This window comes from Tachypleus tridentatus, chromosome 12, assembly GCF_004210375.1.
Source record: "Tachypleus tridentatus isolate NWPU-2018 chromosome 12, ASM421037v1, whole genome shotgun sequence".
NCBI classification, from domain to species: domain Eukaryota; kingdom Metazoa; phylum Arthropoda; class Merostomata; order Xiphosura; family Limulidae; genus Tachypleus; species Tachypleus tridentatus.
The window spans coordinates 3,384,833-3,403,780 of NC_134836.1; the positions used below are offsets into that span (position 1 = coordinate 3,384,833).

Here is an 18,948-nt window from a genome sequence, read left to right on the forward strand (position 1 = left end):
TAAGTAACTAAATAATTTTTTTTCCAATTGATACTAATAACGTAACAACTCTTAATAAGCATCAATAGCTCTTTCACAATTTGCTAGTAACCGGATTTGGCGCACTTTTTGAGTTTTTGTTTTAACGATTAGAAGGAGTTACGAGGTATCTGACCCTCCTGGGTATACAAATAAATATACCCAAATACCAGAGAGAGAGAAAGGAGTTACTTTTACGTCTCTAACCTGTTGCAACCTATCTTATAGAATTAAGATTTCGTTGCACAGTATTATAACTGACAATTTTAACACATTCGTGTAAAATAAGTCATTTTCAGACTAATTTTAAAGAAAATGTTAGTAGTTTCTGCACCTGAAGTTAACCCTTGGAGATTGCATTCTTCAAATTCTAGAGGACAAATTCAGGTAAAAATTAAAAACAAAAGTCAGTAGGTTTAAGCCTACATTTAGTCCTAGTCTAAACTAAAGTATTACTATTAGTATAGTGCTTTACAGTTAGTTATTATAAACATAATTTAGTCTATGAATAATTTCAGTTCATTTGACACACAATTCTAAATGATGGATAATTAATGTTTTATTTTTATAGTATTATATAAGTGCAATACTCAACAATCCTGGATAAATGATAGTCTCAGCCATTATAATTATTCATATCATATCATATAACTCACGAGATGTTATGAATAATTATAATGGCTGAGACTATCATTTATGCAGGATTGTTGAGTATTGCACATATTGCCAAATGTTGTATATAGTAATGTTTGGAAATGACTTAAGTTTGAATATGTACAGTGTTTTTACAAGCTTTTGTCATCATGATTATGTCAAAAGCTAGTCAAAAAAATTGTACATTTGTAGTAAAGTTTATTTCACTTACAATTACCAGTCTTCAAACTTTTATTTTCCACATAAAGTGGGTTCATTGTCATTAGAGTTGTGTATAATTTCATTGTTCAGGTAGTCTATAATTTTGACTAAAGACTTGCCAACTTTGGAATTGTACATATTGCAACCTGAAAGTTACCTAAATCAGTAAATGAAGTATATCATGTAGAAACTTGTACTTCACTGCTCACAGGACTCAGTAGAGTATATATAATCATGAAAACAAATAGTCATCCTGTGTATAGTCTTTTCAAACAATAGCTGCATGAAAATAGCTATCTGACCATCATGAAAGCAACTTCCAATTTGACTGTTTTGAAACATTATACGTTTCTAATTGCAACTAGATGAGCTAGATACAAACTTAAATTAAGCAACCAAATTTAGCCTTTTATAATCTAAGCTAACTTAATCTGACCAAACCTAACCTGATTAGCAGGAAATGTAGTATGCCTGTCTCCAGTGATCATGGAAATCAGACAAAGATAGACAACAATTAATAACTTCATAATCTTACTCTGAAAAGAAAATTCATTTAACATTTCATCTCACAAAAAAAGAAAATATGTCTCAAGATAAAAAAAATGTTGAAAATTAAGTTTGAATTCTTGGAACTCATATCTTTGCTATGCCAGTAAGCCCTGCTATGTTGTGTAAAGTGTGAGTTTTGTATATATAAGCCCATAGATATTGGATGTCTCGTTTATAAAACCTTTTCAAGACTTGGTGCAGAATCATTGTGTATTTCATCACTATCTAATTATCATAATTTAGATCAAGTTTGGTGTGGTTTTTACATGTATATGATATTATGTAATAGATATGTATCATTCCAAGAGCTTGCAATTAGACACTGACTGTCACTAGCTGCCAATTATAACCTATGTATCTTGAATTTAGTAATTTACATTAATATTAACTTCTGATCAGAACCAGTTGCCTAAATATATAATAAAAGTAAAAATCAGCCCAGTAATAAATATAGCTACTTAAATATACAGTTCTTATGTTTTTAATTATAATAATGTATTGTTTCAATAGTTGAGCACTGTTGCTATAAGTGATATTTTGGACCATCATCCCAATAATAGCTCACGAGGTTTGGTTAGCATCAGAGACTTAGGTTGGTACTAAATCTATATTCTAAGCTAACAATGCAAAATAATCTTTACAACAGGAGTATAATAATAAATAAATAAAAACATATATATCAACCAATATCATTAATGAAAGTAACATTAAAGAAATGATACATTATACCTTATTGGAACACATAAATGCTAGTGACTTTCCTCATGCATTGTCATACTTTTGATACTCCCTCAAGAATTGGACATTATTATAAGCAAAATGTTAAATAATCCTCCCAGCAACACCATGTATCCAATAAAAGTTAAATTAAATGAATCTAACAATGGAAGATTGAGTAGCTACATGACAGCAAGACTAATCTGTCTACTCAAAACACTAAAAGGCATAATATAATACTGATATAAAAGTTATAAACATCCCACACTTGTTAATGTTGGAAAAGAAAATCCATCAGTTATATTTCTTCCCAGTATTATATATACAAAACTAATTATGAACGTATTTGGTATATTTTTCATAAGACTTCTTCATAAATGTAATTCACAGTACTAAGTGACATGCTGTTTGTTGTATATAATTTAATGATAGCATTATTTCAGGAGGGGATTCATATGCACATATTTTAAAATAGCATTTTACAACAAATATTTTTAAACACTTTTTATACTTCAAGTTTCATACCCAATCATTATTCAGGGCTGATTCCACTTTTAGAGAGACTGGACTTGAATTTTATGCTATTTAGACACCAGATGTAAATTTAAAGGCTTTTTTTCTGTAACTGTAGAAAAACAATCTTATATTTAGTAAAATACCTATTTATAGGATGATAAATATAAAGGGGATGACATTGGGTGTAATATATATGAATGTGTAATTAGTGCTTTCTGATTATTAGTTTGATTTACTGCAATAAATGAGTGGGAATTAATAAAAAATAGTAATTATATTTTATAGCTTCATTGTCTCGTTTTATAAATTCTGAGACATCAAGAAGCCTTTTGACCCCTCAAGAATAACCTGACTCTCAATCTTCCTTACCCAACAGAAAACTAATCACTAAGTACAGCCTTAATACAGCAAATATTCATCAACCTTTTCCTTCGATTACTTTAGAGTTGTAGCTACTATGATTTTAGATGGTGTGTATTTTTCACAGATTTACCACCCTAATAGAGAAATAAAACCACCTCAACAGGTGTATATATTCTTTTCAAATCAAAGTAGAGTTACTAGGATGATATTTAAGATGGAAAGATTATCACAGAAGGACAGGTTAAGATATCCAAAATTGTTTTATTCCAGAAAAGAAAGCTAGAGGGGATCAAGTTGATGTGTTGAAGATTATTAAGGAAATTGATGATATTGATATACCATCTTTTTCATATTTGATTATGAGAACAGTAGGTCACACATATAAATTTTAGCAGGGAAAAAGTAATTTTTTAGCTTAGACAACTTTATTTTTTGAACAGGCTAGTTGGCCTTTGAAATTAGTTAAGTTCAGTTATTATGTGTACAGTAACTTTGAAGGAGTTTAAAGGAAAACTGATAAATATTGAAACAGTCAAAGATAGATTTATTTCTTTTCTTTTTTTTTTATGTTGTCCATTGTGTACATGATTGTAATCCTTCAGGCTTTGAAGAGAATGTTATCACGGGAGTTGTAAACAGAAAAGTAGGTGGTTTCAATCATGTTAGCAAAGCATTCAGTGGGCCTAAAATGACAACTGTTTAACACAAGAAGTATCTACTAGTAGCAAATACAAAAAAGGCACTTCAAACCTGAGGAGGATAATGGTAAAACATTATAAACATGAAACAGTCATGAATAAATGGACTTCCTCAGAAATAGAGAGAGAAATTATACTATGAAGATGTATGACATCAGGACAAAGTGAATGAAATAGACATGACAGTTGATGACCTGCTCTGTGTACTTTGTTGGTGCATGCATCTTTTGTGGAATCCATGTTTGCACTGGAAAGATGAGTAATGAAAATTTCTGTCAACATGAAGTAATAGTGTAGCAGTGAAAGATATATTTGTGGTCTTTATGACTAAGTGTTTTCCACTGGACATAAGTTGGAATTAGTTCTCCATATATGTATATCTGTAACAAGACTTGAGAACTATTTTTGTTACAAGTTTTAAACTTTAATTGTGTTGTTGTTTCATTGTTTTGCATGGTACTCTTATGTTTAGTGCTTTTAGAGGTTCATATATTTTATGGATGTTTTTTTCTTTTTCAGATTATTTTTGGGCCTATGTTTTCAGGAAAAACGTAAGTATTGTTAATTTGACAGCTGATTTCATACACATTGGGTAATGCACTTTGGTGTTTACTGGTAAAACTGAAGCAACAGGTAAGTTTTAAGGTCTCAGTGTAGGTTTGAAAGAAAATGTTTGCAAAAGAATAAAATAAACATGGAAAGCATAAAACATAAAATAGACACAATGGCAGAATAAAGCATAAAATAAATCTGTTGACATTAAACAAGTGGTTGTTTCTTTTGTCACTGACTGTATCAAATAATTAATTGTAATACATTAATATTAACATCTAATTAGAATAAGCCATGTACTGGAGTGAAACTAAAAATTAATCTGGTAATCAGTATAGCTAATTAAACATACCTTTTTGTTACATTTCTATGCACAAAAATTAGAATGTGTTGTTTCATTAATTAAGTACCCTTAATGTTAACAGTATTTATTGTAACTGTAATGTCCATAATATCGTATGAGGTTTGGCTAGCATAAGGGATTTAGGTTGATCCTATATATATTAACATTGCAAAAAAAATCTTTATAATAAAAGTATATTAATAAAAAAGAAACTAAAGTTCCAGTACAATACTTTACTTCATCTCACAGAATACTTTCTCTTATCTTGTGTTGCCCTCTACATTCAATTTTTGCTCTCCACTAGCCTTAAGGTTCACACCTATATTCTTCTGTATACATGTGGGTTAGCTGCACTTTATCATGCAAATGGGTATGCAACAACCTTCCTCCATAGGGATTGTAATACATTCTTTTAGCACAAGTAACTTCCTCTATACTGTAGAACACAGTCATCACTTTTTGATTTGGCATGCACTTGTGAGTACATGTAATATTTTTCCTTATCACAGTGACTGATTCTTAAATTATTGACAACTGTTGTTTTAACTTTGTGCTTTTTGCATTATAAACTCACAGATTCATGTAACTATACTGCCTCCAGTATGAATTCACAAGATCCTAATTATATCAGACAAGCTACTACTGTGGAATCAGACACCATATTTTCTGCCAAGGAGGTTTCTACCTAAGTGCATTGAGAGTTGGAATCTTACATGTGGCCTTGTGTTCTCCTTCATTGGGAACTACTCTTCCTTTTCCTGGAGAACTTGTTAATGTGGAAGATAATTTTGACAGCCTTTTTTCTTTTCTTGTTAGGATGTCTCAGGTTTGTTACCTTTTGTCTCTTTCTTCTTTATTTTATGATTCTTTTCTTTCCCTACCTTGCTCCTTTCTGGCTTCTCTCTTTCTCCTTTTTTCCCCCTCCCTTATTCCTTTAATATTCTCATCCATGTCCATCAGTTCCTTTCTTACTTTCTTATTGGTGTTAGTATGCATTGTCCCCATCTTTTGGCAGACATGCATGCTTTGACCTATCATTGGTCTGCCTTTATTTTTTGGGCTCCACAAATCTGGATCACTTATTCAGGTATGGGGTACTAATCCTTCTTCTTCCCTTAGTTTTTTTCTCTGCCCAATTCTCACTTCTACATTTCATCCTAACTTTGTCCTAAATTATCTTCCATCTACTTTCTGAGGCTATCCACTGTTCTATTGACTATTGGGAGATCACAGATTGGTGGCCTATTGTAGAAATGACTCTCCACATCAGTTTCTTAAAGCTACCAGCTATAGATCATTTGCATTACATGGTCTGCAGTCATCTCATCATGACCCATTCTGAGAATTGGACTATTATTTCTTATACCAATTGTTAAGGTGGAACTCAGTCTTATTCTGTGTACTTTTGATATTAAATCTCATTTTATGGGACTAGTCATGGTATGTTCATGTTATTGCTGGTCATATACTTTCCCTGTTTTGCATCATTTAGCTCTGGCTATGTATGCATTTAATCAAGATTGAGCCAACTTTACCTTTAGGCATATACCCTCTTATCCTTCTTCACTCTTTATTCATACCACTCTATGTTGGATTTTTGTAATCACTCCATTCTCACTGGTTTCCACTAGATAGTCTTCTCCATCTTTCTTCTCTTTTTCCTCTTCCTCCTTCAGACTCATTTGCCCCTCATTCATCCAGTGGTATCCACACGTGAGTTTTCTCTGGCCTGTTATTAGATGCTCTGGACTATCTTCATGTGTAGCCTTCCTTCCATTCTCTTTTCATTTGTTCTTCCTTCTTACCACAACAAAAGTGGCACCTTTCTATTGTTGGTCTCTGTTGTGATTTCTTCCCTTTCAAAACCTACTGTTCTCCACTTTCTGAATTTTTCACTTGGCTACTTGATAATGATTCGAGTTTCTTGATTTCTGTCATTGCAGGTTATAAGACTGTTCTGTCCACTACTTTTCATTTTTTCCTGTTCTAGTTGCATATTCTCCTCTCCTGCCCTTTCTATACAGTTTAGATCTACAGGGATAAAAATAATGAAATGATATTATATTCAGTTAAAAGCATGCTATCAAGAAGATTACATTTTCTCATGATTTTTTTTTTTATTTAATTCACTCAATATGTTCACTTTCATTGGACACAACTAAAGGAATATGGGTGGAACATACATTTACAACTTAAAAAGCTAACTAAAAAGATGAAATTCATTGAGCAAAGTTAAATTTCTCAGGACTGTAATATTTTGAATCCCAATCCTTTTGCCTGCAGCATCTTGCCATTCTCCCAGATTGGAATCTGAATGATGTCCTCCATACCATACCTCCCTTTGAATCTTTAGCTTCTTGTTGTTCATACCATCCTTTAAAACCTATTTTTATTCAATTTTGCAATGAGACATCTTACTTTAGAAGTATATACAACATGTTTTCCACATCCTTTACAATCACTCCTATATTTTCCTTTATCATAATCATGCTTTTCTTCCTAAGACGTCTTCAGTACAAGAGGAAAACAGCATAATCACCCCTATTTCCCTTTCAACCATTGTTTGTCTTTGTTTTCATTTTGATCCTGATCATCATCTTTGTTACATGCAGACACTTTGTTTTTAAGTGGCCCATGCTTCTCCTTTATGTGGTTCCTGCTTGTGGCTTTTTATCTCTTGGTACTTTTCTTCTACCTGGGATATCTTTTCCATTACTCTTATATGTTGGCACTGTCAACTCATCCATTTTGCTTATACTACTTCAGACAGGAATTCTTGTCTTTTACATGTATGCTCTCACCAAATTCATCATATCTCTCTCTCTCTCTCTCTCGTTCTCTGGCTGCTTACTTTTGTTGTCTGTTGGAAGAAATAAACCATGTTAGCATATGAACTATGTTTCGCACATTTTTCATATATTACCTTAATCATGTGACCATCTCTTCTTCTGGACATTATGTTCTCTTCATTCTCATTCTTTATACCCTTTACTGACTCTGAATGTTTATCTTTCTATATCTCTTATCTTTACAGAGGCCCATTTTTACATCTTAGGATCCTGTTGAGTGGTATGCAGTGCCTGTCAGCATACTTTAGTTAAATCTGCACTATTAGTCTGAAACACTCACTAATGAAATGTGGTGTTCCACAAGACCACTTGAGGTTTTCTTGTGGTGTATTTTTTCATAGACACGGTCCATTCCAAATTGTACCAACTTCATGCGTTATCATGAGTAAAACTGTCGTGATTGCTGCTCATTCTTCCAGTATTTGTTGAATCAGTTGGAATATGACCTGTCAAAATAGGGGTTTTATGGTTACATATTGCACATTCTTAAGATGTTGCTTTCACTCAGACTTTTCACTTCATTCCCCCTTATGCAGTGAAGTATGGGAGTCCTTGCCAATTCCCTGCTTCTGGGAAGGTGGACAATGGAAACTTCCTCTTGAGTTTGACCAATTTAAGTCATTAGAGAGTAGGGTGTTGGTGTTGATTTGTATGTGCCTTCCTTACATCATGTAACTGATTTAAAAGTCCTGACACCACCAAGTTTTGGACTAGATGTATCTGCCAAATGCAGCTCACCCCTCCAGTTAACTTTCCCTCTTCCAACTCCTACCTGGATGTCAGTTCTTAGGCAGTCTAGTGTTGGATTGCTACAGAACCAGCTAATATAAGCCCACACACATAGTTGGTAGGATCACTCCTCCTATCATGGACTGGGTGAAACATACCCAGTGTTGTTTGGTTTTGGACTGGAGTTGGCTGGCTACATATGGCCTGTAAATATGTAAGTTTAGGTGGGAGCCACAAGGCTAATGGCAGTGTTGGAAAATGCTGACTTAAATGAATTTCGTTATTGGAACTGATTTTCTCTGGTAGCTGTGATGGATAGAAAATACTTCTTCTGCAGACAAAGATAGAAAAAACCTAATTTTAAACATGTTTTCTGTTGCCATATCAGGATTGTAGTACAGTATCCCACAATCCTTGATTACCTACATCAATATCATTTTCATGACATTCGAGGGAAGATGAACTTTAAGCTTAAAACACCTTTCTTTTTAAATTTGAAGAAATTGGAAACCCAATAGGCCTAGAAATTTTTATAAAAACAAGTTAACTGCAAATGTTTTTTCCCACATCCCTCTTATTTTGAGTCACAGTGGACAAATTAAGAGAAATATGGGAAGAAAAACATTAACATTTAACTTGCTTGTGATATTTTAAGACTAGTATATATTTTCTTAATAATTGTATAAATTTTTCAAAATTTTTAAGCATTTTGCAAATTTCTTTAATATAGAAAGTTGGTCAAGGGAGCTGCAAAATACCTTTCATCAAGGTTGTTCATAGAACTAGGCTATTCAATTATGTGTCATATGTGATTTGTCACAAGAAAGTTTTTGTAACACAGGGCATACTGTATAGAAACCAATACTGATTTTTTTTTTCCCACTTGTAACTCAAGTGTGACTATCAATCGTGTGGGCATCCTGAGATAAATGACATAGTTGTTTCTCATATATAATGCCACGTTTTCTCAATCTGACACAAGATGATGTAGCTTTTCTCTTCACAATTACTGTATATTAACATTTGAACTTTGAAGGCTTCAGTAAAAATCCCATAAAATTTGCTTGCCTTTGCACTTTGATTCTGTTTGTGTTAGAAATATTGTTTTATTATATAATACATTGTGTCCATAGTTTACTCTGCAGTACCACATAGTAATGTACACATTGTTTTGATCTGTGCTTTAGATATTTAATCAGATAGTTATGTTCTTTATGAATTTGAGAACAAAGAGGGAAAAACTGTTTTATTTCATTGTTTAGGACAGAACTTATCAGACGGTTGAAGAGGTATGAAGTAGCCAACCATTCTTGTCTGATAATAAAATATGCAAATGACACACGTTATAGTACTGAACAGCTTTCTACCCATGATCAGTAAGTAGGTTATTTGCTAATGGAAATGGTTTTGTATAAAGAAAAGTAGAGGTCTTTTCACTTGAAAAATACTTATAGAATATACAACCTCTGTTATTAACTGTTGATCAATTGAATATTGATGCCATCTAGTGATCTTAATGACAGCAACAGAAGTAGCTCATGTTTCTCGTAGTGAATAATAGCACAGAAAGTCTGTAAATAATGGATGGTGAATAACTGGTCAATGTTTGATGCTGAGAACTGACTAATGGCCTAGTCTGTAGAATGTTATATATAAGTGCATTAAATAGAAATTCAAATCATCTTGACTCCATATCATTTAGTGTATGGTTAGCACCTGTGTTAGGTATTTTAATGGTAATGTCAGTAATATTATCAATTTAAGTTACTTCTTATAGCTTATGAAAATGGAATGTAAGTTTCATGAAGAATTGCTGCTTATAATAACAACTTAAATTTTAAACTAAATAAAATAGGTCTACTGTAAAAATTAAGTTAATATAAACTTGTTACTCTCTCAATACTATTTATACTATTATAAATTTGGTGTACATATGTATGTAAAATACGTGTGTGATTTCATTGGTGCTTTAAGAGTTTTATAACTGCAAATCTTTCATATTAATCATTGTTATTGTTAAACCAGATTGTTATGTGCAGAACAGTGTATAATATAAATAGTAAGTTAATATAAACTTTACTCCAACTCATGATTCTCTTAATATCACTTATGCTGTTATTAATCTAGTGTACATATATAGAGACTAGAATGCAAGAAGTTTAGATGTTTTGTTTTCTCAGTAGATGCCCTTTTAAAGGAAGCATTTGTTTCTACAATAATAAAGTTAATGCTTACATTTTTCTGTTAAAATTAAATGTTTAATCACATTTCATTGTTATTTTTTACATCTGTTTATATTGAACTAATGTCTCCAGTCAGACTTTACCAGCAATCCAAGCTACTGAACTTGGATGTCTTAAAGATGAAAGTGAGAAGTATAGTGTGATTGGCATTGATGAAGGCCAGTTTGTAAGTGTGATTTATTTCTTGTCTTCTCTCTAACTTTGAACATGTATAATTTGTTTTTGTCGTCTTTAATAAATTGCACTATTGATGTTTCATTTTAAAACTAGTTTTCTACTGAATATGAATAATAAGTTAATAAACAAAGTAAGTATAGAAGTGTAGTATGACAAATGAAACTATTCCATATATAAATGCATTATTATAAATTACCTTAAAACTACTAAGTTTGAACTTAAATATTGTGTAATCTGAATACTGTTTAGATTTTGGGGGAATTAAAGAAGTAAGTTAGGTTTTAAAGTTTCAGTAGGAAAGAAACTATCATTTTTCTTTGACTGTATAGATAAAAATCAGAGACTGACAATTTCTATGGAACTTTTATTTTTTCAGCATTAGATATCTTCTTACTATAATGAACATGTCAGTATCTATGTATCTAACCAAAACTCTTGCACCATCTATTGAAAGGTACCACAATATATATATATATATATAAAATTTCACACTTTGGGTGTTCAAGATTCAAACTATTAGAAAAATGAGTGGTATGTGCAACAACCATTTATTTGTAATAGAACACAATTTTGAAAGAAAGTATTTTCCTCAAAAGAAGAATATGCATTTCATTAGGACTGCGTGTGAGGGTTTGAATATATCTTTATTGATGTAATTTTTAAACAAAGTACTAAGCAATTGGAGTTCTTAAAAAAAACAACTGGTATTTCTTCAGTAATGGGTACCACTTTTGATATACAAAAACCTTAGTTTATTTTAGTAAAATCTATGAAAAATTTAAGGTCTGTACATTGCATAATTTTAATGCAATGAGTTATGTATTTCTAAAGAGCACAATCCAAACTTATTCTATGTAGTACTTACCAGAAGAAAAACTGTTTTTAGAAACTTCTCAATTTTTTTAAATGTTTTTCAGTGAGGTATGAATACTACAGTTAATAGTTACTAGCACAAACAGCTACATGTAGGGTAGAGTTTCTTCTAGTATATATGAAATTGCTTTTTGTTAAAAGCATTTTCTGTATTGCATTTTTAATTCTTTAATTTTCAATAAAATGATTCTTAAGTCTAGCTCATAGTTTCTGATCAAAAAGTGGATTAAGTCATGAGGTTGACGTCTGACAAAATTTATTATTATTATTAAAAATTGTATTCAAGTTTTCAGATATAGTGGAGTTTGCTGAGGATATGGCAAATAATGGAAAAATAGTCATTGTTGCTGCCTTAGATGGAACATATCAAAGACAGGTGAGCATATACATCTTTACTGATTATTAAAATGGTTTTTTATTGCTTTAAAATATCTTATTAAGAAAGAAAAAATTGTTTTAGGTTTGATTATTGGTTATTATAATGATATAAAAGTAATGGATTTTTTGTGCAACTGAAGTGCTGGTTGAACAAAGAATTGTGTGAAAGATCTGCCTATATTTTCCAGAAAACAATCATATTATATGTACTGTTTTAATTTCTTCATAGACATTTTGTAAAATAATGTGTAATAACTTGAATATATACCATATATATGTGAATTTGCAAAATTTACTTGCATTTAAAACCAAAGAAATACAGTTTTTAGTTGTATATTGTTTGTTGAATTGACTATAGTTTGAGAATAGTTTAAATGCCAGCTGAACAGGCATACTGTACCATAATTTGAAAAATGGTACAGAATGTAAGAATGATTAAATTTTGATACAGGAAATATGATCAAATGATAAAGATATTGTGTATAAGAATTATAAGAAGATACTATTGTGATGGTTCTTTTTAATGCTTTTCTTATTACTGCTTACAAGTAACTAGTTTCTAGAGACCCTGTTGTCTTCAGTGCTTGAAAATACAATTCTCATATATTGGGCATTTTATTTCTATTTCCTGTCTAATAAATTTTTAATTTTGTAAAATCATTTTCTTCTTTCATCCTCAAATGTTAATCTTCTATACTTGTATCTTCTAAAAACTGATATTATTAGAAGATCTTGTAGTCATTCCTTCATGTAAATGTTATTATGTTGCTTTTAGATATATAGTAAGAACCTTTCTAAATCCCATTTCTTGTGCAGGCATAGCATGACCTGGTGGTTAGTATTTGACTTGCAATCTGTGGGTGTTTTAAACAAATGCACCCCTTCTGCCATGGAAGTGGTATAATTTGATGGTCAATCCCATTATTCATTGTTATGGAGTAGCCCAAATATTGGTAGTGGGTGGTCTTGACTAGCAGTCTTCCCTCTAGTCTAGCACTTTAAAATGACTAGCATATACAGCCTTTATAGTTTCTGTGAAATTTAAAATAATGTTCTTTCTTTGTATATACAAATAAAATGCTGACATCTCTAGCTTGTGTTTCAGTTAGAACTTGTAAGGTGCTCTGTATATAATAATCTTTTTAATTACTTCTAGTTAGTGCAAACAAGTTGGTTATATTCTTGATGTCTTACCTTTTTTGGATATTATGACATGTTCTTCTAAACTTTCTGTTTTTAAGATATCAGTATGTTATTGTAAGTGCTAAAAAGTTGTGTTGGTACTGTTTGGATTCTTTGATTAACACCATTATTGTAGGAGGTGTTTGTTAGATGCAATATTGTTAAGACCTTTTCAACCTTTTCTTCTTGCATCTCCCAGTGAGTTGTTGTAGGAAACTTTTCTGTCCTTGTTAGTGTTATGTATGATAAGTTAGTTGTTTTGAAAAATGTTTTAAATCTGCCATCATGTAGGTGCTACAGTGTAATTACTTTCTCATTTCTAACCTCATTTCCTTTAAATGAATGGTAAAATACAGATAGAAGAGAAGTTAATGTTTATGATTTTAGTTTTCAAATGTTTAAAGTTATTTATGTAGTGGGTTTGACAGTTTTTAGAAGATTTAGTTGTGACATATTATTATTTATTTTAGAGAACATTCCATTATATATTTTTTATTTTGACAGCAACAGTGAAAGGACTTTCTTTTAACTTTTAATGCTTTCTGATTGAATTAATTTTAAAAGCTCAAGTTAGGTTATTTGGCAACATTTACTTTAGAAGCTTATTCTTATATTTTAGTAATGATATGCATCAAGCAGAAAATTCTAAAGTGTTTCTTTTTTTGCATTTGTGTAGGGTTTTGGTAACATTCTCTTTTTGGTTCCATTAGCTGAAAGTGTAATTAAACTCACAGCAGTTTGTATGAATTGTTTTGAAGAAGCTTCTTATACCAAGAGAAAAAGCTCAGAAAAACAGGTAGTTTGATATGCTTGTTAAAAATAAAAACTTCTTAAAGAGATACCACATGTATACTGATGTGTAAAACAGAGAAAATCTTTTATTTAACAATGAGTTTAAAAGACCAAACAATACTATGTAACATTATCTAATTATACATTTCTAGTATAAAAGGGTACCATGTGTTTTATGTCTTTGTTTTAAAGTAAATCTTCCCATGGTTTAAATGCTGTAGCAGATACTGCTGATGCCTCTACATAGTTCTGGAGAGAGAAGGAAAGCATTTTCTTTTTTTTTTATTTTGGAAGTTGGTTCACTGTAAAGTAAATTACCTGTTACCTCGACATGTGGCAAGGTTATAGGTTTAGACCAGTAAGTCAAGAACAAGCATTAAATTCTGCTGCTACACATTCAGAAACTAATGGAATCCAAGTATATTCTGGTTCAAACCATGCTAATGTTACATTGTATCTTAAGGAAACAAACAGTTCAAGTTTATGTCTGAGAACCTCAAAATGGTATTTCGGCAGACTTTAAAGTAAAGTGAAAAGTTCATAATTACCTTGGTGTTATGTGTTACCACTGACAATTTGTGATAAACTTCAACATTATTAGCTCACGCATTCCAGTCCCTGAAGCATACTTTAGTAGAAGCCTAAGTACTTGCTTATCCACAAAAAAGCTGAATGCTTGTTAGATATTTATGCAAGTGGTGGTGAAGTCATCATGGTATAATTGCAGCTGCAGGACAGAGTAGGGCTTATAAATGTGTATGTTAGTTGCACATGCACAACTCCTAAATGCAGATATGGTGAAGAATAAAAACTGAGCAGTTGTAGTCTTCACAATAACACTGTTAACACTACTTGTATGGTAGAAAGTTCACTACTAGGGTAGATTGTGCAATACAAAGTGGTTAATGAAATCATTTCGACCTTATTAATGTTAAGTCATATGGTAAATGATGCCACATTAGCACTTCATGAGTTCCAGAAAGAGTAATTAACCTTATGACTATTGGCTATGGGCATTAAACAAAAATAAAACTAGTTGGTGAAGTTGTATAATTTGACAAGTATGTAGTTTCATTTTTAAAAAAATTAAACTTTTTATTTAATATAGTAATTTTAACTCAGTCTATGAATAATTCATCTGTAAGATGATATTCATTTTGATTATAAAAATAATATTTATTATCAAAAGGTTTTCACATTTCATTTGCATAATCTCTAGAACCTCTTAAATGAATATCAAAAGTTTTTAGAGATAAATGTTATAGTTTATTTAGCATATTGCTAACTAGCTATTATTATGAACATATAATGCAATTAAATGTTTAAAATTAAGAAATGGAAATGTATATTCTTTTAACTCTTTGTTGAATATTCTTAAAATATCTTTTAGTGGAATACATAATTTCACATTTTTACCTTGTCACTTATAGTTTATTTATAGTGTTTTATTTTCCTTTCCAATTCTTTGGCTTTATTTTTTATGTTGAAATGCCACCTGGTTTTAACATGGTTTTTAGAGATGCATTAGCTTTAGACAAAATGGTATGTACATGCCTTTTTTTTATAAACATTCATGAGTGAGGCATTGACAAGTAAACTTTAAAAGAAAAATCATTAAATCTTTTAAGTTTCAATTTTAAAAAACAAATAATTTATAGTTAAATACAATATAAAATAAAACCTAAGTTCAGTTTGACCATTTATCAAACTAATATGTATAAAGTGAAAAAAAAGTGAAACAGCTTGTAAAAGCTTATCTAGACTGTTATAGAAGTACTGTGGCAAACCTGAACAGAGCAATCAAATCTGAGATTTCAACTACTTGTACATCAGGTTACAAGAAACTGAAATTTTAATTGTCTATTTTGGTGGAATAATACCATATGTATATATAATATAAAACTTTGAATTACAACATATTTGATTATTAAATTTTAATGATAGTGAAATGCTTTAATTAAATTTGAATGTAACTCAGTAACACTTTGCGACGTGCAGAAAGGAATTTAAGAGTACACTAGTAATCATAAGGTTATAGGACTTAGATCTAGCATAAACACTTATTGCTGTGCAGAGAGGTGAAGCTTTTCAAGTTCAGATAGAGGAGGTAGTATGGATGCAGGTAATTTGTGGTAGTTGTATGAGTGCAGGAATACTCCTATTGTTGTCAACCACAGCCTGTACCACAGATAGTAGTTTGTTTCTGAACCTTTATCAGTCTCACTCCTCTGGACAGGGTATCTCAAGACTGGATGGATGGATTTTGATCAAATGTGTGTAACAGGTAACACATACAAAGCTCTAGACTGATTAGCTTTTGAAGGTCAAAATGAACATTAATGCTTTTTAAACACAATTTGCACTCATTCTACCCTGTTTTTTTTTGCATAATTATATTCTATACTATTACTAAAACAATTTATGAAAGTCAATATGATGTTAAATTTTCAAGATATCTTTATCATCTCCAGTAATTTAAGTAAATATAGAATTATTTTTCCAGGTTGAAATTATTGGTGGGCCAGAAAAGTACAAGTCTGTTTGCCGTACATGTTATTTTAGAATTTCACCTGTGAAAGACTCAACACAGTTGCTTCATTTAGTGGAAAAAGAGAAATCTGTTGTAGTTCATCAGCTGAACATGAACTAATAATGGTGTCAATAAAATCTTGGTTGAAGAATAATAACCCTAAAAAATCAAGTTGTAAACAAATCATTATTGCAACTTTTTATTGGAATACCTTCCAAATAAATTATTCAATTTTCCAGTGTTTGATAATCCAAGATAACATAATATAGCCTTTTCTTGATGTCTGATAATCTAGGATATGGCATGTACTTTTCCCACAGTGTTTGGTATGTTGGTATGCATTATGTAGCTTCTGTTCCAATCTTTGGTAATTCATTATGCAACAGTTTTGCTTCCAATGTTTCTTATATATAATCCAGGATATATTACAGAATTCCTCAGAGTGTGTTTGATAACCCAAGATACATTTCATAATTTTTCCTCTGATTTTTAATAATCTAGATTATTATAGAGTATTTCCCCTGGTGTTTGATAATCCTGGTGACCGTGCCATGATGTTTGATAAGTTTATATCAAATAATTTCTAATGTTTAGTAATACAAGTTACATCAATTACTTTTCTTTCAGTGTTCAATAATCTGGGATAAGATAATCCTGCAACTTCACATCTGGTGTTTAGTAATCTAAAATACTTCAACAAATAGCTTCTTCTCTACTGTTTAATAATCCAGTATACATTAGATATTTTTTACTCTATTGTTTGGTGATCTAGTTACTTCGTACAGCTTTTCCTCTACTGTTCAATAATCAAGTGTACATCAGATAGCTTCTACTACAGTTTTTGATTATCTTAGATATATCAGTTAGTTTCATCTCCAGTGTTTAGCAATCCAGTATATTTTATATAGCTTCTTCTCCAGTGTTTGATGATCCAATATACATCACATAGTTTCAGTATTATATTTCATGGTTCATAATACGTCGGATAATCAAGAGTGTCACTAACAGAATAAAGACTTACAGGTTTGTTAACTAGAATATGAATCTGAAGCTCTATGGTTTTGTATTCCATTTCCACAGACTTGCACTCTGTACTTTGGGTTCATGGATACACTTCAAGAAGGATGTTCAAATCCCACTTTTCAATTAGAGTAGCTAAAGAGTTGATGATGTTTGCTGTTGACTAGCTGCCTTCCTTCTAATCTAGTTCAAGATTAGGGATGACTTACACATATAGTCCATGTGTATCTTTATACTAATATCTAAAATAAACAAAATCCAAGAGAAAAAGATGCATCATCTGTTAACTTAATGCCTAACTTTGTTGAAAAGTGGGGAAGAGACAAAATGACATGCAAAACTTTATTTAAAACCATTGTTAAGAAGCTCTGATAAGTTTGTTTGCTTTTCAATTTTGGGCAAAGCTACATGGGGGCTATCTGTGCTAGCCATCCCTAATTTAGCAGTGTAAGACTAGTTGAGGCTAGCTAGCCATTGCCACCCACCGCCACCTCTTGGGCTATTCTTTTACCAAGAAATAGTGGGATTGACTGTCACATTATAATATCCCCACAGCTGAAAGGGTGAGCATGTTTTGGTGTGACAGGGATTTGAACCTGTGACCCTCAGCTTGCAAGTTGAGCACACTAACCACCTGGCCATGCCAGGTCACTCTGATAAGTAAAGGAAACAGTTGTAGTGTTAAGTAACAACGTACTGTATAAACAGCAGCTCAAAATACTTGTCATGTCAAAAACACTTATTTTCTTGCAGGTGCAAGTATTTAATCATTTTGTCAGTCTAATGTAATTGCTAATAATTACATATATGTACAATAAGTAAGTTTTTGGTGTAGGGGTTATATATATCTTGACCCTCTTGTAGTCATATTTTGATCAAGTGAGCCTGGTCTAAGTGTTACTTTCTATGGCTTGAGATGATCAAGAACATCATCTGGTGTTTCATTGAGTGGTTGTAATTAATCAAACATCTACCTGTGTGAGGTTCATTTACAGCACATATTCTTGTGATCCAATTTTGTGATTAGTCAGCAACAAGAAGAATGTAGATTCTAAGAGCTGTTTTTTCTATCTTAGAGTTTAGATCTTACCAATGTCCTTTTTTAGTTCTTCATTAGAACTAGTTTTCCAACTAATGTGTGTAATTCTTGACTTTTAAACCATCAGACCTAGTTCAGTCATAGAAAAAATTTTATTTCAGTCATAATACATTTTTATTTAATCAGTTTAACTTTTTACTTTGACATCAGTAAATCTTGCTATTTCTTATGTATGATATTCTTCTCATTAAAGGTTTGTCATCCTCCTACTGAGTGTTATCTTTCATTTGGCTTGTAGCAAATCACTACACTTGTTTTTCTACATAGTTACTAATACTAAGTCCAGGAACCTCTTGATGTTGCAGTGCTCAAATTATTTGTTTAAGTGGATTAAAAATTGATTATAATAGCATTCTTCCAGGATTTTGCATATCCTTAGGACTTACATGTACTTGTCTGGCTAGTTTATGCTTTAATATATATGCAAAAACAGCTCATTTGGGTTGAGAAAATATTTTACGTAGA

At 31.3% G+C, this 18,948-nt stretch overlaps 1 protein-coding gene across 2 annotated transcripts; it reads left to right on the plus strand.

The window, feature by feature from the left end:
- Positions 1-102: 102 nt before the first annotated feature.
- On the plus strand, positions 103-18,692 carry LOC143235212 (thymidine kinase, cytosolic-like). 2 transcript variants are annotated; one of them, XM_076473158.1, is made up of 7 exons: positions 103-405; positions 4,236-4,267; positions 9,452-9,565; positions 10,505-10,598; positions 11,769-11,858; positions 13,719-13,838; positions 16,338-18,692. In XM_076473158.1, exons 1-7 carry the CDS (start codon positions 334-336, stop codon positions 16,482-16,484), a joined length of 669 nt encoding a protein of 222 aa, XP_076329273.1. In that variant the 5' UTR covers positions 103-333; the 3' UTR covers positions 16,485-18,692. The 2 variants fall into 2 exon arrangements, with proteins under 2 accessions (XP_076329273.1, XP_076329274.1); XM_076473159.1 differs by lacking the exon at positions 13,719-13,838.
- Positions 18,693-18,948: the final 256 nt, after the last annotated feature.

Bases quoted from the DNA above. Each gene is read 5' to 3' on its own strand.
- LOC143235212 (XM_076473158.1), top strand. From the start codon at position 334: ATGTTAGTAGTTTCTGCACCTGAAGTTAACCCTTGGAGATTGCATTCT. The intron at 4,268-9,451 runs GTAAGTATTGTT...TTCATTGTTTAG, and splicing joins CCTATGTTTTCAGGAAAAAC to GACAGAACTTATCAGACGGT. The intron at 11,859-13,718 runs GTGAGCATATAC...GCATTTGTGTAG, and splicing joins ATGGAACATATCAAAGACAG to GGTTTTGGTAACATTCTCTT.